At 42.6% G+C, this 24,804-nt stretch overlaps 1 protein-coding gene across 1 annotated transcript in view; it reads left to right on the top strand.

Moving 5' to 3' along the window:
• Window positions 1-473: 473 nt before the first annotated feature.
• LOC142150932 (asialoglycoprotein receptor 1-like) overlaps window positions 474-24,804 on the top strand; it is a 61,313-nt gene continuing 36,982 nt past the window's right edge. Inside the window, exons 1-4 of the mRNA XM_075206131.1 lie at window positions 474-549; window positions 838-948; window positions 19,946-20,056; window positions 21,884-21,979. Of these exons, the coding sequence (XP_075062232.1) occupies window positions 516-549; window positions 838-948; window positions 19,946-20,056; window positions 21,884-21,979 (352 nt within the window). The 5' untranslated portion in view covers window positions 474-515. The remainder of the gene's footprint in view (window positions 550-837; window positions 949-19,945; window positions 20,057-21,883; window positions 21,980-24,804) is intronic.

Genomic DNA, 24,804 nt, shown 5'->3' with positions numbered 1-24,804 from the left:
AACTATGCCACAGACTGTAGTGTGCACGGTTGGTGCTTCAGGTATTAGCAGAGCCCTGGACAACACCTCGTGTGTGATTACCCTGCAGCTCTACCTGGCTTACCTAACCAGGACTGGGTGATTATTGAACTTTTGATAGCACAGAGCAATACACTAAGCCCGGTATCATCACAGGTTAATCCTTTATTTGTACATTCCAATTATAAATATGTAGACAGTTACATCCTAACTGGGGCTGCAATTATTAAAAAAAATATTACATTCCCCAAAGTGATGCAAACATCTACATAAAGCCCTAACAGGAGAAATGGTTAATATAATGGGTGCACGTAACCATTTTGTCACCACCCAATTTATCACAATATCTAAATGTAAGACATTGAGTTCTGCTTTTCACTCCGCTTATCACATTTTGAGGAAATAGAAGTTGATAAAAAGTTTTACTGTATAACTTTAGTACAGTGTAAGTTCCTAAAGTGCACAGCACAGAACACAACAGATCCACACGCAGAGAAATGAGGAAGACCAATGATATGGAAATGAGGACAGGTAAATGTGTTGGTGTTATTGTGTCAAGTAACAGAAATTGCAAGGATTGGTCTGGTCACACAGGAGATATAAATATGGAGGCTCCAACTGCTTTCAAATGAACAGAGTAGAACCCTCTTCTGACCAGTGGCATGTGTCACACTGGGCATTCTCAGAATAGGGTCTGGAGGTCAGTGTGACATCCCAGAGACCCTACCCAAATTCTGCTGTGGTGCTGGGTGATGCACTGTTCTGCCCCTGTGTCGTCATATTTTGTGGTTCGTAATTATTGTCTCTAATTTTCTTTAGAAACTGCTAATCAGGAAGACGAGGAAGACGTGTACGTCAATATGAGTGATCACAATGTACTAGAAAGACTGGAGAATCTACTGAGGACGATTAAAGAGACAGAAGATAAGGGTAAAGGTTTGGTGCTGAGTCTGAATGCCTATAACTAATACTCCGCTGCGTCAGAATGATGCATGAAAGCTAAGCACTGCTTCTTATAGGAAAACCTGTTGTAAAGGGCAGAACTAGAGGGCAGGATGAACAGATCATTAAGTATTTCATGCATATAGTTTAGCTCAGAAATACACTGCAGGTTACACCTACCAGGTCTATTCACAGCCTTGTACCCCTGGGCCGGTACTGTGATGTGGGTAAGAGCTCGCACCTATGCAAATATCCAAGATGATAAAATACTGTATTTTAAAAAATATAAAAAAAAGACTAAATAACTTAACAAGAGTAAACAAAAGAGCCTTTCTGTGTATAGTAATACATATAAGTTAATCCCAAATCAGGACAGAGAGCCATCACGTAGACCTTAGAGCAGTAACTGGGACAGCTCCATCACTCTCCAGCTAGCTTCTAAACACCTATTTGTCAGAGTTGAGAAGAGCCTGAGAGATTGGAACTATGTTTGTTTAGCAGTGTCCAGAGCATTTACATAAACCTGATAGATAGCAGTATATGTGAGGAAATCATTAGAGGTTGGAGATTTACACCAGTGATGTTCTAATCTTTGGGAAGATTTTTGAAAGTTTCGCGTACTGCAGTGTGCCACGTTGACATCCAGAGAAGTATAACTATTCACTGGAGCCATTCGATCAATGGGTGTTGTTAGGGCTGATGAAATGGAACTGCCCTATCAGCGGAGGAATATGTAGAGATTGGGTAATGAAGGTGTTGGAGAGAGATGTAAAACTGTTAAAGATTAATAGAGTTAAGATTTCTGGGAATATGAGGAGGCTTTGTAGAGTTTAACAGCAGAGAAGTTAATATACTAAGAGTGAGCGTGTAGTTGATAAGGTGATGATCCATGATGGGGAAAGGTGTGTTATGGAAATCAGAAACTGTACATAGTCTAGAGAAAACAAGATCCAGACAGTGGCCATCCTGATGAGTGGCGGATTCAATCCATTGTGAGAGGTCAAGTGAGGAGGTTAGAGGGAACAGTATTGAGGCAGCATTGGAAAGTGGATTAGCAATGAGGATGTAGAAATCACCCATGATGATGGTGGGGATGTCAGAAGATAAGAAGTGAGGGAGCCATGCAGAGAAATGTTTAAGAAATTGTCAGTCCAGGGGGGCGATAGATCACAGCGATACGCATAGAGAATGGATTAAAAACCCAGACAGCATATACTTCAAAAGATGTGACCGTGAGTGATGGGACATTTGGTAGAACTGTGAATGTGCACTGTGGGGAGAGAAGTAGTCCAACCCCCCCTCCTTGTCTAACCTCCCAGTCTGGGGGTGTGAGTGAAATAGAGACCACCATGTGAAAGGGCTGCAGGTGAGACCGTGTCTGATTGTGTGAGCCATGTTTCTGTTATTGCCTTAAGGTTGAGGTTGTTTGAAAGGAAAAGGTGTATGGCGGTAAGTTTGTTACAAACAGAGCGTGCATTCCAAATTGCACATTTAAAGGACTATGGATGAAAAGTGAGACAGGTGATGCATTTGAGGTTTGCTGGATTTCAGTAGCGTTCTGCTGTATGTGTGGTGGAGGAGTGTGGGGGACCTGGATTAGAACGATATATCACCAACTAATAGAAGCAGAGAGGAAGATAGGAAAGATGATTGTAAAGTGTGTGACCTTGCATCTTCTGGTGAGAGAAGGAGGCTGTTCCAGTTAGAGAAAATCAATTGGACAAAAGTTCATGAGTGTTAACTAGGGGTGAGTGGAGTAATGAAGGGGCAATGTGGACAGAAAGGGTGAAGGATGATACAGTCCTAAAGATAATGCCATGAAAGTAGAGTAGTAAAAGAAATGTGTTAAACATTGTGATTTAAGAGTAAAAGCCACAGAGTTAAGGGAGTTAAATAAATGCCTATTTGCAGTGTTCTGCATAGATAGAGCAGTAGCAGAGTTAGGCTGCAGCAGATGCAGCTTATTCCTGGGAGTATTCAGATGTTGTCCAATGTTTGTCCAACTGTGTTGTTTAACTGTGCATTTCCAAACACTTTGTGAGAAAACCCACTTAGTGTAGAAAAGCACAAACACGTCACACCCCAGACATCTCTTACACGTAGGGCTAGATTTACTAAGCTACAGGTTTAAAAAAGTGGGGATGTTGGTTGCCTATAGCAACCAATCAGATTCTAGCTTTCATTTATTTAGTACATTCTACAAAATGACAGCTAGAATCTGATTGGTTGCTATAGGCAACATCCCCATTTTTTCAAACCCGCAGCTTAGTAAATCTAGTCCTTAGACTGTACGTCAGGCAGTGGTGGGGTGCAGTATGTATGTAGATCTCATAGGCAGTGGTGGGATGCAGTATATATGTATGATCTGGCAGGCAGTGGTGGAGTGCAGTATGTATGTATGTATGTATGTATGTATGTATGATCTGGCAGACAGTGGTGGGGTGCAACATGTATTTATGATCTCACACGCAGTGGTGGGGTGCAGTATGTATGTAGGATCTGGCAGGCAGTGGTGGGGTGCAGTATGTATGTATGATCTGGCAGACAGTGGTGGGGTGCAACATGTATTTATGATCTCACACGCAGTGGTGGGGTGCAGTATGTATGTAGGATCTGGCAGGCAGTGGTGGGGTGCAACATGTATGTATGATCTGGTAGGAAGTGGTGGGGTGCAGTATGTATGTATGTATGATCTAGCAGGAAGTGGTGGTGTGTAGTATGTATGTATGTAAGATCTGGCAGGCAGTGGTGTGGTGCAGTATGTATGTATGATCTTGCAGACAGTGATGGGGTGCAACATGTTTGATCTCAAAGGCAGTGGTGGGGTGAAGTATATATGTCTGTTCTGGCAGGCAGGGGTGGGGTGCAGTATGTATGTATGTATCATCTTACAGGAAGTGATGGGGTACAGTATGTAAGTATGTATCATCTCACAGGAAGTGGTGGGGTGCAGTATATATGTAGGATATGGCAGACCGTGGTGGGATGCAGTATGTATGTTTGTGTGATCTGGCAGGCAGTAGTGGGGTGCAGTATGTATGTATGTATGTATGTATGATTTGGCAGGCAGTGGTGGGGTGTAGTATATGTGTCTGTTCTGGCAGGCAATGGTGGGGTGCAACATGTATGTATGATCTCACACGCAGTGGTGGGGTGCAGTATATATGTATGATATGGCAGACCGTGGTGGGATGCAGTATGTATGTTTGTGTGATCTGGCAGGCAGTAGTGGGGTGCAGTATGTATGTATGTATGTATGTATGATCTGGCAGAAAGTGGTGGGTTGCAGTATGTATGTATCATCTCACAAGAAGTGGGTGGGGTGCAGCATATATGTCTGTTCTAGAGAAAGTTTGGACCTGTCAATCACTGATGAGGAGATTGTAGCTGCGATATCCTCGTTTCCAAATGGCAGGGCTCCGGGCATAGATGGGATACCCATAGAGTTGTATAAGAAGCATTTGGGGTTTTTTGTGCCACGGTTGCAAGATATGGGGTCTGTATCTCCGTCTATGTCTGAAGCTCTTATAGTCCTTATCCCTAAAACGGGAAAGGATCCCTTGTTTCAGGAATTATGCAGACCTATATCGTTACTGACAACGGATATAAAGATATTGGCAAAAATTTTGGCATCATGCTTGAGTCGGGTGATTGCACTCTGACCAAACTGGTTTTATGCCGGGAAAATCTACAGCCATAAATTTGCGTAGGCTCTTTTGTCATCTGCAGTTGCCCCACCCTGCGGAGGAGGAGGCAGTGGTGGTGTCGTTAGATGCTGCTAGGGCGTTTGACTCTGTGTAGTGGAGGTACTTGTGGGCGGTGCTATTGAAATTTGGGTTTGGGACGGTTTTTGTTCAATGGGTACGATTACTGTATTCTTGTCCCACAGCTAGAGTCTGTGTAAATGGCTTCGTGTCCCGTCAGTTTGGTATGGCTAGAAGTACAAGACAGGGTTGCTCTCTGTCTCCCACCCTATTTGCCTTGGCCATAGAGCCACTGGCATGTGTTGTTAGGATGCAGTCAGACATTACTGGGTTGAAGATGGGCTGCAAGACGGACAAGATTGACCTTTACGTAGACGATATGCTGCTTTTTCTGTCATATCCTAATAAGTCATTACCAAGGTTACTCCGCGTGGTCTCGGTGTTTGGTAGGTACTCGGGGCTTTTGATCAACTGGGATAAATCTAGTGTGACTCTGATTAAGGGTGCTTGCCCTATAGGTCAGGTCCTGCAGACTCCTCTTAAATGGACTCCAGTATTTAAATATCTTGGTATCTGGATTTCTAATGATGTGTGTCAATATATCCAGCGTAATGTCCAGCTTCAGATTGACTATCTTAAGAGCTGGATCGGGGTATGGAAGCAGCTGCCATTAACGGTCACAGGCAGAGTTAATCTGGTCAAAATGATAATTCAACCAAAGTTTCTGAATGTTTTGCAGCAGTCGTCGATATATATCCCTCATTTCGTTATATTAAGCGTCTCATGGCTTCTTTGGTGTGGGCAGGCAGGAGGGCAAGAGTTAAGCTTACCACTTTATATCGTTCTCGAGAGTTGGGGGTTTGGCTTTGCCGAATCTGCGGCTTTATTATTTTGCCTCTCAGCTGACACATATTGAGGTATGGTTCCAGGGCGCGGATGGGTGTAGATTTGCATGATTTTCTAGTCTCTAGGACAGGTTCTAAACATACACGGGTGCAGTTTCTTTTGAATGGTAGAAAGGTTGGGGGTGATCCTCCTTTATTGATACAGGCCAAAAGGTATGGCGATTTTCATCCCGGATTGGGGGTGGACTGGACTTGGACCCATGCACTCTACTTTGGGATAATTTGGACTTTGGAGAACTGGTTAGGATGGAGGGAGCTGGAGCCTGGCGAATTTATAATATAATACATATTGGACAATTGTATCAGAATGGGATACTATATTCATTTGAGCAACTACAGGGATTACATGAGTTACCTAGGGGTTACTTTTATAGGTATTTGCAGTTAAGACATGTTCTTGCCTCGCAGTTTCGGGGAGCTGCCCCGAGTTTCAATGCAGAATCTTTGAGGGTTCAACTGTCAAGGTTGGGCCAGAGGCGGCAAATTTAATTTCTGTATTCATTATTGGTGGAAGGATCTGGTATAGGGGGCTTGCCGGAGCTGCGATGCAGGTGGGAGGGTGATGTCAGGTGGATTAGTGATAAGGCATGGGATATGGTGTTGTGTAGTCCGAAAGAGGTCACTGCATCAGTTAAATTTCGTCAAGTTCAGTTTTTTCTGCTGCACAGAGCATATCTTACCCCTCTTCGGCTTTCTAAAATTAATAGGGGTCAGGTGGTCCTGTGTCCTAAGTGTGGGAGTGAGAAAGGGAACTTTGGCATATGCTCTGGGAGTGTCCATTGGTTTCATGCTTTTGGGGAGAGGTGGAGGATTGTATTAAACGATTGGAGGTGGGAGTATCTGTCTTGACGCCAAAACGATGTATATTTGGTTTGGGCTTGAACAAAAACTTCCGTAGGCTTATTAGACTGCTCATTAATACGTTACTTATGTTGGCAAAAGTGGTCATAGCTAGGAAGTGGATGGCACCGGAAGGCCCGACTGTGAGTAGCTGGATTGACCTTGTTAATGATACAGTCGGCCATGAAAGGTTCATGTACACCAGCAGGAACCTAGTGGATAAATATGAAAGAATATGGTACAGATGGAGGATATCCCCATATGTCACAGAAGGATTGGGGGAGGTGGAGCTCTCCTAATGCAGACATCCGGCCACCTCCTTTGTTATTAAGGTCAACGATTGTATTTTATATTAGTACTACTGTGTTATTATCTTATTGTATCTTGAAATTTTAGATGATGTGTATTCCCTGATTTGAAAATCTGAATACTGATGCATTTTGAATCTACTGTGCATGAATATTTGACACTGCTTGTAACACTGTGTGGGCTGTAGTTATTGTTTTAGCCTAATGTTTTGGGCTTTTTTTTTTTGCTGTTAAAGTGTAAAAACAAGAATAAAATGCAATAAAATTTTATCTGATTTAAAAAATATATGTCTGTTCTGGCAGGCAGTAGTGGGGTGCAGTAAATATGTCTGTTCTGGCAGGCAGTGGTGGGGTGCAGCAGGTATGTATGATCTGGCAGGCAGTAGTGGGGTGCAGTATATATGTCTGTTCTGGCAGGCAGTGGTGGGGTGCAGCAGGTATGTATGTATGTATGTATGATCTGGCAGACAGTGGTGGGGTGCAGTATATATGTCTGTTCTGGCAGACAGTGGTGGGGAGTAGTATGTATGTATGTATGATCTGGCAGACAGTGGTGGGGTGCAGTATATATGTCTGTTCTGGCAGACAGTGGTGGGGAGTAGTATGTATGTATGTATGATCTGGCAGACAGTGGTGGGGTGCAACATGCATATATGATCTCACAGGCAATGGTGGGTTGCAGTATATATATCTGTTCTGGCAAACAGTGGTGGGGTGCAGCAGGTATATATGATCTGGCAGGCAATGGTGGGTTGCAGTATATATGTATGATCTGGCAGGCAGTAGTGGGGTGCAGTATGTATTTATGTAAGATCTCACAGGCAGTAGTGGGGTGCAGTATATATGTCTGTTCTGGCAGGCAGTGGTGGGGTGCAGCAGGTATGTATGATCTGGCAGGCAGTAGTGGGGTGCAGTATATATGTCTGTTCTGGCAGGCAGTGGTGGGATGTAGTATGTATGTATGTATGTATGTATGATCTGGCAGAAAGTGGGGTGGTGCAACATGTATACATGATCTCACAGGCAATGGTGGGTTGCAGTATATATGTCTGTTCTGGCAGACAGTGGTGGGGTGCAGTATGTATTTATGTAAGATCTCACAAGCAGTAGTGGGGTGCAGTATATATGTATGATCTGGCAGGCAGTGGTGGGGTACAGTATGTATGTATGTATGATTTCACAGGCAGTGGTGTGGTAATGTATGTATGATCTGGCAGGCAGTGGTGGGGCGCAGTATATATATAGTTATGATTTGGCAGGCAGTGGTGGAGTGCTATATGTATATAGTTATGATCCGGCAGGCAGTGGTGGAGTGCAGTATATATATAGTTATGATCCGGCAGGCAGGGGTGGAGTGCAGTATGTATATAGTTATGATCCGGCAGGCAGTGGTAGAGTGCAGTATATATATAGTTATGATTTGGCAGGCAGTGGTGGGGTGCGGTATGTATATAGTTATCATCCGGCAGGCAGTGGTGGGGTGCAGTATATATATATAGTTATGATCCGGCAGGCAGTGGTGGGGTGCGGTATGTATATAGTTATCATCCGGCAGGCAGTGGTGGGGTGCAGTATATATATAGTTATGATCCGGCAGGCAGTGGTGGGGTGCAGTATATATATAGTTATGATTTGGCAGGCAGTGGTGGGGTGCAGTATATATATAGTTATGATTTGGCAGGCAGTGGTGGGGTGCAGTATATATATAGTTATGATCCGGCAGGCAGTGGTGGGGTGCAGTATGTATATAGTTATGATCCGGCAGGCAGTGGTGGGGTGCAGTATATATATAGTTATGATCCAGCAGTCAGTGGTGGGGTGCAGTATATATATAGTTATGATCCGGCAGGCAGTGGTGGGGTGCAGTGTATATATATAGTTATGATTTGGCAGGCAGTGGTGGGGTGCAGTATATATATAGTTATGATCCGGCAGGCAGTGGTGGGTGCAGTATGTATATAGTTATGATCCGGCAGGCAGTGGTGGGGTGCAGTATGTATATAGTTATGATCCGGCAGGCAGTGGTGGGGTGCAGTATGTATATAGTTATCATCCGGCAGGCAGTGGTGGGGTGCAGTATATATATAGTTATGATCCGGCAGGCAGTGGTGGGTTGCAGTATGTATATAGTTATCATCCGGCAGGCAGTGGTGGGGTGCAGTATATATATATAGTCCCGGTCTCACCACAGAAGCTACAAAAACCCTTGTTCACTCGCTAGGTATCTCTCGCCTTGACTACTGTAACCTCCTTCTCTCTGGCCTACCTGATCTCGCCTTGACCCTCTTAAGTCTATCCTCAATGCTGCTGCCCGCCTCATTTTTCTCTCCTGCCGCTCTGTCTCTGCAGTCTCCCTCCAACAGTCACTACATTGGCTCCCCATGGCCTACAGAATTAAATTTAAACTCCTCACCCTCACCGTTAAAGCTCATAATCAATTTTCCCCTCCCTACATCTCCAATCTCTACCTACACTCCTACCCGCCCTACCCACCCCCTCCGCTCTGCCTGTGACCGCCGCCTCACTACATCACTGATCACCTCTTCTCACTCTCGTCTTCAGGACTTTGCCCGGGCTGCTCCCCAGCTGTGGAACAATCTTCCACGTTCCATCAGGTTAGCATCTACTCTCAAAGGCTTCAAGCGTGCCCTTGAGACTCATTTCTTTATTCAAGTCTATCAGTCCTCCTCCTAACTTCCTTGTCCTGGCTCTCTCCCAAAGTTAGTACCACCTTATTTGTGTCTCCCCCTTCCCTTTAGGATATAAGCTGTCATGAGCAGGGCCCTCTTTCCTTGTGTGCTCCTTCTACTGTTCCTTCACCCTCTGTACCTCTTGGCCTGCTTCGCTAGCCCTGTTTTCCCTGTTTTCTTAAGCTTCGTCCTTCTTCTCGCTGATTTCTACCATCCCTTTCACTATCTGTCTCAGAAATAATCTGATTTGCTTCACCCTGTCACCTGTGTTTGTATATATTTTTGTATCATGTTGTGTCTTGGGTCTCTGTTTCCTGTATATGTAATGTACGGCTCTGCGGACCCTTTGTGGCACCTTATAAGTCAAAGATAATAATATAATCTAGAACCCGCATGTAATAACTATCTTAAATCATAATAGTAAATATAAACTAGAACATGTATCTAATAGCTATTCTAACGCAGTAATAGTAACTATATTCTAGAAAATTCATTTAGCAACTATTCTAACTCATTGTTTGGTAGATATGATCTAAATGTAATCTAGATTACACTTGTAATAGCTAGTCTAGCACGCTTATAGTAGATATAATCTAGATTACACTTGTAATAACTAGTCTAGCACACTTATAGTAGATATAATCTAGATTATACATGTAATAACTAGTCTAGCACACTTACAGTAGATATAATCTAGATTATACATGTAATAATTAGTCTAGCACACTTACAGCAGATATAATCTAGATTACACTTGTAATAACTAGTCTAGCACACTTACAGTAGATATAATCTAGATTATACATGTAATAACTAGTCTAGCACACTTACAGCAGATATAATCTAGATTATACATGTAATAACTAGTCTAGCACATTTACAGCAGATATAATCTAGATTACACATGTAATAACTAGTCTAGCACACTTACATCAGATTTAATCTAGATTACACTTGTAATAACTAGTCTAGCACACTTATAGTAGATATAATCTATATTACACATGTAATAACTAGTCTTGCACACTTACAGCAGATATAATCTAGATTATAAATGCAATAATTAGTCTAGCACATTTATAGTAGACATAATCTAGAACACACATGTAATAACTAGTCTAGCACATTTACAGCAGATATAATCTAGATTACACTTGTAATAACTAGTCTAGCACACTTACAGTAGATATAATCTCGATTATACATGTAATAATTAGTCTAGCACACTTACAGCAGATATAATCTAGATTACACTTGTAATAACTAGTCTAGCACACTTACAGCAGATATAATCTAGATTACACTTGTAATAACTAGTCTAGCACACTTACAGTAGATATAATCTAGATTATACATGTAATAACTAGTCTAGCACACTTACAGCAGATATAATCTAGATTACACTTGTAATAACTAGTCTAGCACATTTACAGTAGATATAATCTAGATTATACATGTAATAACTAGTCTAGCACACTTACAGTAGATATAATCTAGATTATACATGTAATAATTAGTCTAGCACACTTACAGCAGATATAATCTAGATTACACTTGTAATAACTAGTCTAGCACACTTACAGTAGATATAATCTAGATTATACATGTAATAACTAGTCTAGCACACTTACATCAGATATAATCTAGATTATACATGTAATAACTACTCTAGCACACTTACAGTAGATATAATCTAGTTTATACATGTAATAACTAGGGATGAGCGCACTCGGATTTATGAAATCCGAGCCCACCCGAACGTTGCGGATCCGAGTCGGATCCGAGACAGATCCGGGTATTGGCGCCAAATTCAAAAGTGAAACTGAGGCTCTGACTCATAATCCCGTTGTCGGATCTCGCAATACTCGGATCCTATAAATTCCCCGCTAGTCGCCGCCATCTTCACTCGGGCATTGATCAGGGTAGAGGGAGGGTGTGATAGGTGGTCCTCTGTGCTGTTTAGTTCTGTGCTGTTTAGTTCTGTGCTGTTTAGTTCTGTGCTGTTTAGTTCTGTGCTGTTTAGTTCTGTGCTGTGCTGTGCTGTGCTGTGCTGTGCTGTGCTGTGTTCTGCAGTATCAGTCCAGTGGTGCTGTGTGCTGTGCTCTGTCCTTCTGAGGTCAGTGGTGCTGCTGGGTCCTGTGCTGTGTCCTGTTCAGTCCAGTGGTGCTGTGTCCTGTGCTCTGTGCTTCTAAGGGCATAGTTATTTCCCCAATATTCCCCTGTGTTTAAAAAAATAAAAAAAAGTTTTTTTAAAAAATACCAAAAACTACTTTAATTTTTTTTAATTACCACAAAATTTGCACAACCAATCCTGCAGTATAAGCCCATTGGTACTGCAATATTACCAAGTTCACACATTCAGCAGTAAAAGTCCAGTGGTACTGCAATATTACAAAGTTTACACATTCTGCAGTATCAGTCCAGTGGTGCTGTGTCCTGTGCTCTGTCCTGCTGAGTTCCGTAGTGCTGCTGGGTCCTGTGCCGTGTCCTGTTCAGTCCAGTGGTGCTGTGTCCTGTGCTCTGTGCTTCTAAGGGCATAGTTATTTCCCCATTATTCCCAAGTTTTTAAAAAATAAAAAAAAAGTAAAAAAAAAAAAAAATTTAAAAAAAAAAAAAATATATAATAATTATAACCAAATTTGCAAAACCAATCCAGCAGTATAAGTCCATTGGTACTGCAATATTACCAAGTTCACACATTCTGCAGTATCAGTCCAGTGGTGCTGTGTCCTGTGCTCTGTCCTGCTGAGTTCCGTAGTGCTGCTGGGTCCTGTGCCGTGTCCTGTTCAGTCCAGTGGTGCTGTGTCCTGTGCTCTGTGCTTCTAAGGGCATAGTTATTTCCCCACTATTCCCAAGTTTTTTAAAAATAAAAAAAAAGTAAAAAAAAATAAAAAATTTAAAAAAAAAAAAATATATAATAATTATAACCAAATTTGCAAAACCAATCCAGCAGTATAAGTCCATTGGTACTGCAATATTACCAAGTTCACACATTCTGCAGTATCTTGTGCTACATATAATGGAGACCAAAAATTTGGAGGATAAAGTAGGGAAAGATCAAGACCCACTTCCTCCTAATGCTGAAGCTGCTGCCACTAGTCATGACATAGACGATGAAATGCCATCAACGTCGTCTTCCAAGCCCGATGCCCAATCTCGTAGTACCGGGCATGTAAAATCCAAAAAGCCCAAGTTAAGAAAAAGTAGCAAAAAGAGAAACTTAAAATCATCTGAGGAGAAACGTAAAGTTGCCAATATGCCATTTACGACACGGAGTGGCAAGGAACGGCTTAGGCCCTGGCCCGTGTTCATGACTAGTGGTTCAGCTTCACCCACGGATCTTAGCCCTCCTCCTCCTCCCCCCCCTACAAAAAATTGAAGAGAGTTATGCTGTCAGCAACAAAACAGCAAACAACTCTGCCTTCTAAAGAGAAATTATCACAAATCCACAAGGCGAGTCCAAGGATGTTGGTGGTTGTCAAGCCTGACCTTCCCATCACTGTACGGGAAGAGGTGGCTCGGGAGGAGGCTATTGATGATGTAGCTGGCGCTGTGGAGGAACTTGATGATGAGGATGGTGATGTGGTTATTGTAAATGAGGCACCAGGGGGGGAAACAGCTGATGTCCATGGGATGAAAAAGCCCATCGTCATGCCTGGTCAGAAGACCAAAAAATGCACCTCTTCGGTCTGGAGTTATTTTTATCCAAATCCAGACAACCAATGTATGGCCATATGTAGCTTATGTAAAGCTCAAATAAGCAGGGGTAAGGATCTTGCCCACCTAGGAACATCCTCCCTTATACGTCACCTGAATAACCTTCATAGTTCAGTGGTTAGTTCAGGAACTGGGGCTAGGACCCTCATCGGTACAGGGACACCTAAATCCCGTGGTCCAGTTGGATACACACCAGCAACACCCTCCTCGTCAACTTCCTCCACAATCTCCATCAGATTCAGTCCTGCAGCCCAAGTCAGCAGCCAGACTGAGTCCTCCTCAATACGGGATTCATCCGAGGAATCCTGCAGCGGTACGCCTACTACTGCCACTGCTGCTGTTGCTGCTGTTAGTCGGTCATCTTCCCAGAGGGGAAGTCGTAAGACCGCTAAGTCTTTCACAAAACAATTGACCGTCCAACAGTCGTTTGCCATGACCACAAAATACGATAGTAGTCACCCTATTGCAAAGCGTATAACTGCGGCTGTAACTGCAATGTTGGTGTTAGACGTGCGCCCGGTGTCCGCCATCAGTGGAGTGGGATTTAGAGGGTTGATGGAGGTATTGTGTCCCCGGTACCAAATCCCCTCGAGATTCCACTTCACTAGGCAGGCGATACCAAAAATGTACAGAGAAGTACGATCAAGTGTCCTCAGTGCTCTTAAAAATGCGGTTGTACCCACTGTCCACTTAACCACGGACATGTGGACAAGTGGTTCTGGGCAAACGAAGGACTATATGACTGTGACAGCCCACTGGGTAGATGCATCCCCTTCCGCAGCAACAGCAACAGCTGCATCAGTAGCAGCATCTACAAAATGGCTGCTCATGCAAAGGCAGGCAACATTGTGCATTACAGGCTTTAATAAGAGGCACAACGCTGACAACATATTAGAGAAAATGAGGGAAATTATCTCCCAGTGGCTTACCCCACTTAGACTCTCATGGGGATTTGTGGTGTCAGACAATGCCAGTAACATTGTGCGGGCATTAAATATGGGCAATTTCCAGCACGTCCCATGTTTTGCCCACACCATTAATTTGGTGGTGCAGCATTACCTCAAGAGTGACAGGGGTGTGCAGGATATGCTTGCGGTGGCGCGCAAAATTGCTGGACACTTTCGGCATTCAGCCAGTGCCTACCGCAGACTAGAGGCACATCAAAAAAGCATGAACCTGCCCTGCCATCACCTCAAACAAGAGGTTGTGACGCGCTGGAACTCCACCCTCTATATGCTGCAGAGGATGGAGGAGCAGCAAAAGGCCATTCAGGCCTACACAGCCACCTACGACATAGGCAAAGGAGTGGGGATGCGCCTCAGTCAAGCGCAGTGGAGACTGATTTCCGTGTTGTGCAAGGTTCTGCAGCCATTTGAACTTGCCACACGAGAAGTCAGTTCCGACACTGCCAGCTTGAGTCAGGTCATTCCCCTGATCAGGCTGTTGCAGAAGCAGCTTGAGAAAGTGAGGGAGGAGCTGGTAAGCCATTGCGATTACACCAAGCATGTAGCTCTTGTGGATGTAGCCCTTCGTACGCTTTGCCAGGATCCGAGGGTGGTCACTCTTTTAAAGTCAGAGGAATACATTCTGGCCACCGTGCTCGATCCTCGGTTTAAAGCGTATGTTGTGTCTCTGTTTCCGGCGGACACAAGTCTACAGCGGTGCAAAGACCTGCTGGTCAGGAGATTGTCCTCTGAAGAGGACCGTGACATGCCAACAGCTCCACCCTCATTTTCTTCCACATCTATGGCTGCGAGGAAAAAGCTCAGTTTTCCCAAAAGAGGCACTGGCGGGGATGCTGATAACATCTGGTCCGGACTGAAGGACCTGCCAACCATTGCAGACATGTCTACTCTCGCTGCATTGGATGCTGTCACAATAGAAAAAATTGTGGATGATTACTTTGCTGACACCATCCAAGTAGACATGTCAGACAGTCCATATTGTTACTGGCAGGAAAAAAAGGCAGTTTGGAAGCCCCTGTACAAACTGGCTCTATTTTACCTGAGTTGTCCCCCCTCCAGTGTGTACTCGGAAAGAGTTTTTAGTGCAGCGGGGAACCTGGTCAGTGAGCGGCGAAGGAGGTTGCTTCCTCACAACGTTGAAAAAATGATGTTTATAAAAATGAATAATCAATTCCTCAATGAAGTACAGCACTGCCCTCCAGATACTACAGAGGGACCTGTGGTTGTGGAGTCCAGCGGGGACGAATTGATAATGTGTGATGAGGAGGAAGTACACACTGTAGGGGGAGAGGAATCAGAGGTTGAGGATGAGGACGACATCTTGCCTCAGTAGAGCCTGTTTAGTCTGTACAGGGAGAGATGAATAGCTTTTTTGGTGTGGGGGCCCAAACAAACCAATCATTTCAGCCAAAGTTGTTTGGTAGGCCCTGTCGCTGAAATGATTGGTTTGTTAAAGTGTGCATGTCCTATTTCAACAACATAAGGGTGGGTGTGAGGGCCCAAGGACAATTCCATCTTGGACCTTTTTTTTTTTCATTATATGACCAATCAACAGTCGTTTGCCATGTTCAAAAAGTTAAACCAAATTTAAAAAAATACAAGAAATTAAACCAAAAGTAAAATGCCGTGTCATAATTTAAAACAAGAGGTATTGACGTGCTCTAAAACTACTGTATTGTTGTTTATATTTTATAAACACTACACTTGAAAGCTTGAGTCTTTCAATAAAAAAGTAACTGTCCATTGCACGAATATTTGCAACAGGGACAATTTTAGGGTTAAGAAAGTCAACTAATAACACTTCGACGCTGTCTGTCTTTATAAACACTACACTTGGAAGTTGGAGGAGGTATTGTGGCCCCGGCACCAAATTTACTACCGGGGCCACTCCACTGTGCAGTCCATATTTAGGTGTATCAGATATTAAACAACGGTGACAGTTGATGCCCAATTTTTTAATTATATTGTGGCCTCGGTACCAAATTGTGTACCGGGGCCACCACACTACGCAGTCCAGATACTTGTTTGGTGGAATTCAGACCAGTTGAGGGTTTTATTATTATTATATTGTGTGGACCACTCTATCTATACCACACTACAACTCTATATACCACTCTATTTCATACTTTAATTCTATTTAATACTTTAATTCTATTTAATACTTTAATTCTATTTCATACTTTAATTCTATTTCATACTTTAATTCTATTTCATACTTTAATTCTATTTCATACTTTAATTCTATTACTAATTACCATAAAGAGGAACAAAATAAACCAATTTTACCAAAAGTATAATATGACTTAGACTTACAAACACTACACTTGAAAGATCGTGCCTTTAAATGAAAAAGTCAGTCTTCATTGCACGACTATGTGCAACAGGGACAGTTTTTTGGGTTTACAAAGTCAAACAATAACACTTTGACCCTGTCTGTCTGGGATCTCAATGACGAATTGTCTGTACCATGTTTGGAGGAGGTATTGTGGCCCCGGTATCAAATTGGGTACCGGGGCCACCCCACTATGCAGTCCAGATACTTGTTTGGTGGAATTCTGACACGTGGAGGGTTTTTTAATTATATTGTGGCCTCTGTACCAAATTGTGTACCGGGGCCACCACACTACGCAGTCAAGATAGATAGATGCGTATCATAGATAAAGTACATTCAGTGGTGTGGGGCAAATTGAAAAATATTCAAAATGCACTGACATTATCAAAAACAAGAGGTTGTCACACGCTAAAACTCCAACATGTATATGATGGAGAGGATGGAGGAGCAGCCGTATGTGTAGTGTAATGCAGATCTGTTGAAGGTTTTTTATATATTTTATTGTGGTGCCCAGTGCCCACTCCTCTACGCAGTCCAGGTACATTTATTGGTGCGATTCATAAAAGTTCTGGGTTTTTAAGATATTGTGGTGACCCACTCTTCCACGCAGTCCAGGTACATTTATTGGTGCGATTCATAAAAGTTCAGGGTTTTTAATATATTGTGGTGACCCACTCCTCTACGCAGTCCAGGTACATTTATTGGTGCGATTCATAAAAGTTCAGGGTTTTTAATATATATTGTGGTGACCCACTCCTCTACGCAGTCCAGGTACATTTATTGGTGCGATTCATAAAAGTTCTGGGTTTTTAATATATTGTGGTGACCCACTCCTCTACGCAGTCCAGGTACATTTATTGGTGCGAATCATAAAAGTTCAGGGTTTTTAATATATATTGTGGTGACCCACTCCTCTACGCAGTCCAGGTACATTTATTGGTGCGAATCATAAAAGTTCAGGGTTTTTAATATATATTGTGGTGACCCACTCCTCTACGCAGTCCAGGTACATTTATTGGTGCGATTCATAAAAGTTCTGGGTTTTTAAGATATTGTGGTGACCCACTCCTCTACGCAGTCCAGGTACATTTATTGGTGCGAATCATAAAAGTTCAGGGTTTTTAATATATATTGTGGTGACCCACTCCTCTACGCAGTCCAGGTACATTTATTGGTGGGATTCATAAAAGTTCAGGGTTTTTAATATATTGTGGTGACCCACTCCTCTACGCAGTCCAGGTACATTTATTGGTGCGATTCATAAAAGTTCTGGGTTTTTAAGATATTGTGGTGACCCACTCCTCTACGCAGTCCAGGTACATTTATTGGTGCGAATCATAAAAGTTCAGGGTTTTTAATATATATTGTGGTGACCCACTCCTCTACGCAGTCCAGGTACATTTATTGGTGCGATTCATAAAAGTTCTGGGTTTTTAAGATATTGTGGTGACCCACTCCTCTACGCAGTCCAGGTACATTTATTGGTGCGAATCATAAAAGTTCAGGGTTTTTAATATATATTGTGGTGACCCACTCCTCTACGCAGTCCAGGTACATTTATTGGTGCGATTCATAAAAGTTCTGGGTTTTTAAGATATTGTGGTGACCCACTCCTCTACGCAGTCCAGGTACATTTATTGGTGCGAATCATAAAAGTTCAGGGTTTTTAATATATATTGTGGTGACCCACTCCTCTACGCAGTCCAGGTACATTTATTGGTGGGATTCATAAAAGTTCAGGGTTTTTAATATATTGTGGTGACCCACTCCTCTACGCAGTCCAGGTACATTTATTGGTGCGATTCATAAAAGTTCTGGGTTTTTAAGATATTGTGGTGACCCACTCCTCTACGCAGTCCAGGTACATTTATTGGTGCGAATCATAAAAGTTCAGGGTTTTTAATATATATTGTGGTGACCCACTCCTCTACGCAGTCCAGGTACATTTATTGGTGCGATTCATAAAAGTTCTGGGTTTTTAAGATATTGTGGTGACCCACTCCTCTACGCAGTCCAGGTACATTTATTGGTGCGATTCATAAAAGTTCTGGGTTTTTAAGATATTGTGGTGACCCACTACTCTACGCAGTCCAGGTACATTTATTGGTGCGAATCATAAAAGTTCAGGGTTTTTAATATATATTGTGGTGACCCACTCCTCTACGCAGTCCAGGTACATTTATTGGTGCGATTCATAAAAGTTCTGGGTTTTTAATATATATTGTGGTGACCCACTCCTCTACGCAGTCCAGGTACAATTATTGGTGCGAATCATAAAAGTTCAGGGTTTTTAATATATTGTGGTGACCCACTCCTCTACGCAGTCCAGGTACATTTATTGGTGCGATTCATAAAAGTTCAGGGTTTTTAATATATATTGTGGTGACCCACTCCTCTACGCAGTCCAGGTACATTTATTGGTGCGAATCATAAAAGTTCAGGGTTTTTAATATATATTGTGGTGACCCACTCCTCTACGCAGTCCAGAAAGATACCTTGTTGCAACGTTTTGGACTAATAACTATATTGTGAGGTGTTCAGAATACACTGTAAATTAGTGGAAATGCTTGTTATTGAATGTTATTGAGGTTAATAATAGCCTAGGAGTGAAAATAAGCCCAAAAACTTGATTTTTAAACTTTTTATGTTTTTTTGCAAAAAAATCCGAATCCAAAACCTTAAATCCGAACCGAGACCTTTCGTCAAGTGTTTTGCGAGACAAATCCGAACCTCAAAAATAACGAAAATCCGGATCCAAAACACAAAACACGAGACCTCAAAAGTCGCCGGTGCACATCCCTAGTAATAACTAGTCTAGCACACTTACAGCAGATATAATCTAGATTACACATGTAATAACTAGTCTAGCACACTTACATCAGATTTAATCTAGATTACATTTGTATTAACTAGTCTAGCACACTTACAGCAGATATAATCTAGATTATACATGTAATAATTAGTCTAGCACACTTACAGCAGATATAATCTAGATTACACTTGTAATAACTAGTCTAGCACACTTATAGCAGATATAATCTAGATTACACTTGTAATAACTAGTCTAGCACACTTACAGTAGATATAATCTAGATTATACATGTAATAACTACTCTAGCACACTTATAGTAGATATAATCTAGATTATACATGTAATAACTAGTCTAGCACACTTACAGTAGATATAATCTAGATTATACATGTAATAATTTAAGACTTCATCTTCCTAGTCCAGATCTCTTTTTTCCACCAGCGGCCAATCAGTGTTAAGCCAAATATTTATATTAGGGAATCTGTTTAAAGACCCAATTTAGCAGATCACATAATATGTTAATATATTTTATTTCCATTAGATTACCAGGATTAAACATTCCCAATGGATTACTTGATGGAAGATTTTTGTTTTGTATACTGTGTTAAAATGTATTTTTTTAACTGTGTTTATGTTATATTGTAAAGGGGATTGTTCCCTTTATACTGGGACCAGTGGGCTCATCCTTCTCCTCTCTATCTGTTCTCCACAGGTCTCATGAGCAGAAACATCCCAAAGCCCCCCTATCTGGTCTACGCTCTACTATCCCTCTGTGTTGGTCTCCTCCTAATCATCATCTTCATCCTCGTTGTCATCATGACCAGTGAGTGCGTCACACTCACACTCCTCATCCATTATGTTACGTTAACACTCAACTTTTATCTTTATACCCCACTCACTACATCTACACTCTATACCCCAAACCCCACACTACATCAATGCTCACAGTACATCTACACTCACACTACATCTACACACTATACCCCGATCCTTACACTACATCTACACTCACATTGTAGTTGGAGACTATGGGCCTGAAGTACAGTTGGATACAATTTATGTAAATAATGTTGACATAATGGCATCCAAACCAACACAAGTCTGGGCTAGTGATACTATAGCAGGGGAAGCAACAGCTTGGGGCCCCCCTCCCATACTGACAGCCGGGACCAACCCATTCAGCCTGGAGCAATATTCCCTATGGGATATGAGGGCTGCAAAATCATGTGCCCCCTCCCTAGGAAAACCAGCCCTTTATTTTATAGTGTTTTTGGAACTACAAGCCATAGCGGGCCCTGGCACCCAGGATATGCTGCTGTCGTAGTCACACTATAGGCATGCCAGGACTTGCTGGGACCAGTAGTAACTGCTAGAGGTCCCCACAATAGAACCCCACTATAGCAACTGATAACCCCTATACACAACCTATGGTGCAGGATGTTTTCCACCATTAACAGCCGTCTCTTCCAGCACCACACTGCTCACTGGTACTCGGATGCCCCTGGACTTGATGTGTATAGTTGTTATTAATAGTGAGTGAATTAGAGTCAAGGAGACTCACAACTATGGAGCAACACACATACAAAACAAGACAAACAGGACACAAAGTCAATAAACAGGCCAGGAGTTGAAGTGCAGGCAGAGATCCAACAGCAAGGTCCAGTGAACAAAGCCAGGGTCAAACACAGAAATCCAGCAGCAGAAGATAACAATGCCCCTTTCATACCCTCATCAGCACATAATGTGACTCCTGCTGACCAACTGCTTACTCTTCCCTCCGGGAGACCCCAGAAGGGAGGTGAAGTGTGAATCTTGTTATTGTGCTATAGGAACTGGACAGGCTGCGAAAAAGTCCAGGAGACCTACTCAGAATCCAGGAGTCTCCCGGACACTACGGGAGAGTGGGAGAGAATGCTGTATGTATACGTGTGTTTGAACCTGCGTCTAACTCCATGATACCATATATATATATATATATATATATATATATATATATATATATATATAGCAACAAAGAGGCATTCAGATGGCAATATGCAGAGAAAGCACGCAAGCAGAGTAACAAATCTGTACAGCAATGCACCTAGATTAAAGATAAACAGGTTGAAGACATATGTGTGACAAATAAAAGTTTCAAGTTTGATTTAACTTACAGCAGACTGATAGGGTGTGATTGAAGTCAGAGCAAACAGAACAGCTGATGGGAGTTCCCTCTTACAGGGAAGGTGGGTGTGTCATGTGTCCATCAAGCTAGAGCTATGGGATCTGTGTCAGGTAAAATAACCTTGTTTAATTCACTGTTCAGGGTGACCAACACTGGGGAAGTTGGCTGGTGTTCAGGGAGCTGGTCTTTTTCTAGTTAGTGTTTAGGGTCACAAGAAAGTGTGTGAAATCTGTGTGTTGTCAAATACCTTTACTATCCTGACCTTAAAACCAAGTAAAAGCCAGAAGTTGTTCCAGTGTGTTTCACTAGAAGTGTGCTCTTGCCACATATATATATATATTTGAATTCACACTGCATACACATTTAGAATATATCCACATTCACACTATATTCACACTCACACTACATTTCCACCCCCACTACACCAGGGTGATGCTCACTGAGGAGAGGGGCAGAGAATAAACATTGACTTTCTTTCTACAACAGACAATGGAGTAAACAGGACAGAACGGAGCCTCAACTCCAAGCTTGGAAACCTGAGTGTGAGTCTAAGTGAAAAATTGGAACATCTGTTCCAGCATGGTGAGTGTCCCCTCAGTTGTGCTCTGTCTTCTAATCCTGTCAGTACTTCCTGCATGTGCTAGAATGATGGAGATTGAAATGATAATAAAACCTAATTCTAGAGGTGAGAGATGAGGGGCAACAGATGAAAACTGGGGGTTAGGAATCTGATGCTTATATATGGCTGGGGGGAGTGAGAGGCAAGAGGTGGAATTAGGAGTAAAGAATGTAACACTTATACCTGACCTGGAGAATGGTATCTGGGAACTGGGATAAGGTATCTGACAAGGGAACATGGCTGGGGGAGAGTGAGGAGAAGAGATGGAGCCGGGAGTGAGGAATATGACACTTATACATGGCTGGGGGAAAGTGTGGAGAAGAGATGGAGCCGGGAGTGAGGAATATGACACTTATACATGGCTGGGGGAGAGTTAGGAGAAGAGATGGAGCCAGGAGTGAGGAATATGACACTTATACATGGCTGGGGGAGAGTGTGGAGAAGAGATGGAGCCGGGAGTGAGGAATATGACACTTATACATGACTGGGGGAGAGTGTGGAGAAGAGATGGAGCCGGGAGTGAGGAATATGACACTTATACATGGCTGGGGGAGAGTGAGGAGAAGAGATGGAGCCAGGAGTGAGGAATATGACACTTATACATGACTGGGGGAGAGTGTGGAGAAGAGATGGAGCCGGGAGTGAGGAATATGACACTTATACATGGCTGGGGGAGAGTGAGGAGAAGAGATGGAGCCGGGAGCGAGGAACATGACACTTATACAGGCACGAGGCAGTCCAGGGAAGCAGACAGACTAGCTGAGTACAGTGACCAGCCAGAGGTCAGAAATACCAAATAAAGTTAAATTTGAGATTCAATTCAGCACCATTGTTTCCCCAAGAAACAGAATCAGAATGGTGGATAATCACCTCCACTTAAACCATAAATCCCCACAATATTTTATAGAATAAAACTCTACTTCTAATTAAACGGTACGTGATTAGTCTCTTCGTACACCTCAAAGACACTTATTGTTCATATTATATGGTGCTGATAAATCTTGTGAAGAATTCCGTATGATCCACCTCTGTGTACAGGAGGATGATATCAAGCGTAGTTTGGTCTCTCCTTATACATCAAATTCTTTCCCCCCAAACAAATAAACTTACAGGATGAATTCTTTTTATGTTCACATAGCGGGTACTTTTAGCGAAATTCCAATAATCTTGTTCCCCGGAATATGAGAAAGCCGACTCCAATAATATTCAGGGATATCATGCAAATAGAAATTATGATGGATCTAGCGTAATATGTTTTTATACTTATATTTTAATGAATTAAATCTAGAGATGGGCGGTCTTGATTCCCCGAGAACCGAATTCGCCCGAGCTTCAGGAATCCAAATCCCGAGCCGACTCGACTCGGTACTCTCCCGTCTATTTGGATTCCAAAATGAGGCAAAACGTCACCGTGACGTCGTCGGACCTCGAATCTCGCGATTTTTAGACTGAATAAATAACCGCTTCCATAGCGATCCAGTGCCATTTGAGAGAGGGGGAGAGAGAAGGGTTAGGTCGCAGGAATAGAGCAGGAAGAGAGTAGTAGGAGGCATTTTTCCTAATTTACACTACAAGTGTTTGGGGTATCAGATATTCCCCTCTTGTAGAAAAGCTATTTTCTGGCACCGAAATTATAATATACCAGCTCTATATATTTCTGAATTTGCACTAATAGGTGTAATAAGAAATGACTGCAAATTAGTGTTAGTGAGGTTTATAATAATGTAGGTACAAAATAATACCAAAATTATGCTATTTTAGCCAAAAAAATTAAAATTTGTTTAAAAAATTGCGAAACAAAACCAAACAAAACCAAAACCAGAACACGAAGGTAATCCAGATCCATAGCCAAAACCAAAACTCAGGGGTCAGTGAGCATCTCTAATTAAAATACACATATAATTATCTACAAAGGTAAAACAGATCACACATCAAAATGGAAATGCAGTTGTTCGTACCATACTAATGCGCTTGTAGATGCTAGCTGGTCTCGTACCATACTAACACGCTTGTAGTCGCTAGCTGATCTCGTACCATACTAATGCGCTTGTAGATGCTAGCTGATCTCGTACCATACTAACACGCTTGTAGTCGCTAGCTGATCTCGTACCATACTAATGCGCTTGTAGATGCTAGCTGATCTCGTACTATACTAACGCGCTTGTAAATGCTAGCTGATCTCGTACTATACTAACGCGCTTGTAGTCGCTAGCTGATCTCGTACCATGCTAACGCGCTTGTAGATGCTAGCTGATCTCGTACTATACTAACGCGCTTGTAGATGCTAGCTGATCTCGTACTATACTAACGCGCTTGTAGATGCTAGCTGATCTCGTACCATACTAACGCGCTTGTAGATGCTAGCTGATCTCGTACCATACTAACGCGCTTGTAGATGCTAGCTGATCTCGTACCATACTAACGCGTTTGTAGATGCTAGCTGATCTCGTACCATACTAACGCGCTTGTAGATGCTAGCTGATCTCGTACCATACTAACGCGCTTGTAGTCGCTAGCTGATCTCGTACCATGCTAACGCGCTTGTAGATGCTAGCTGATCTCGTACTATACTAACGCGCTTGTAGATGCTAGCTGATCTCGTATCATACTAACGCGCTTGTAGATGCTAGCTGATCTCGTACCATACTAACGCGCTTGTAGATGCTAGCTGATCTCGTACTACCCTAACGCGTTTGTAGATGCTAGCTGATCTCGTACCATACTAACGCGCTTGTAGATGCTAGCTGATCTCGTACCATACTAACGCGCTTGTAGATGCTAGCTGATC

This window comes from Mixophyes fleayi, chromosome 4 (genome assembly GCF_038048845.1).
Source record: "Mixophyes fleayi isolate aMixFle1 chromosome 4, aMixFle1.hap1, whole genome shotgun sequence".
Taxonomy (NCBI): Eukaryota; Metazoa; Chordata; class Amphibia; order Anura; family Limnodynastidae; genus Mixophyes; species Mixophyes fleayi.
The sequence above is the reverse complement of the archived record's forward strand: the minus strand, read 5'-3'. Positions and strand labels throughout refer to the sequence as shown.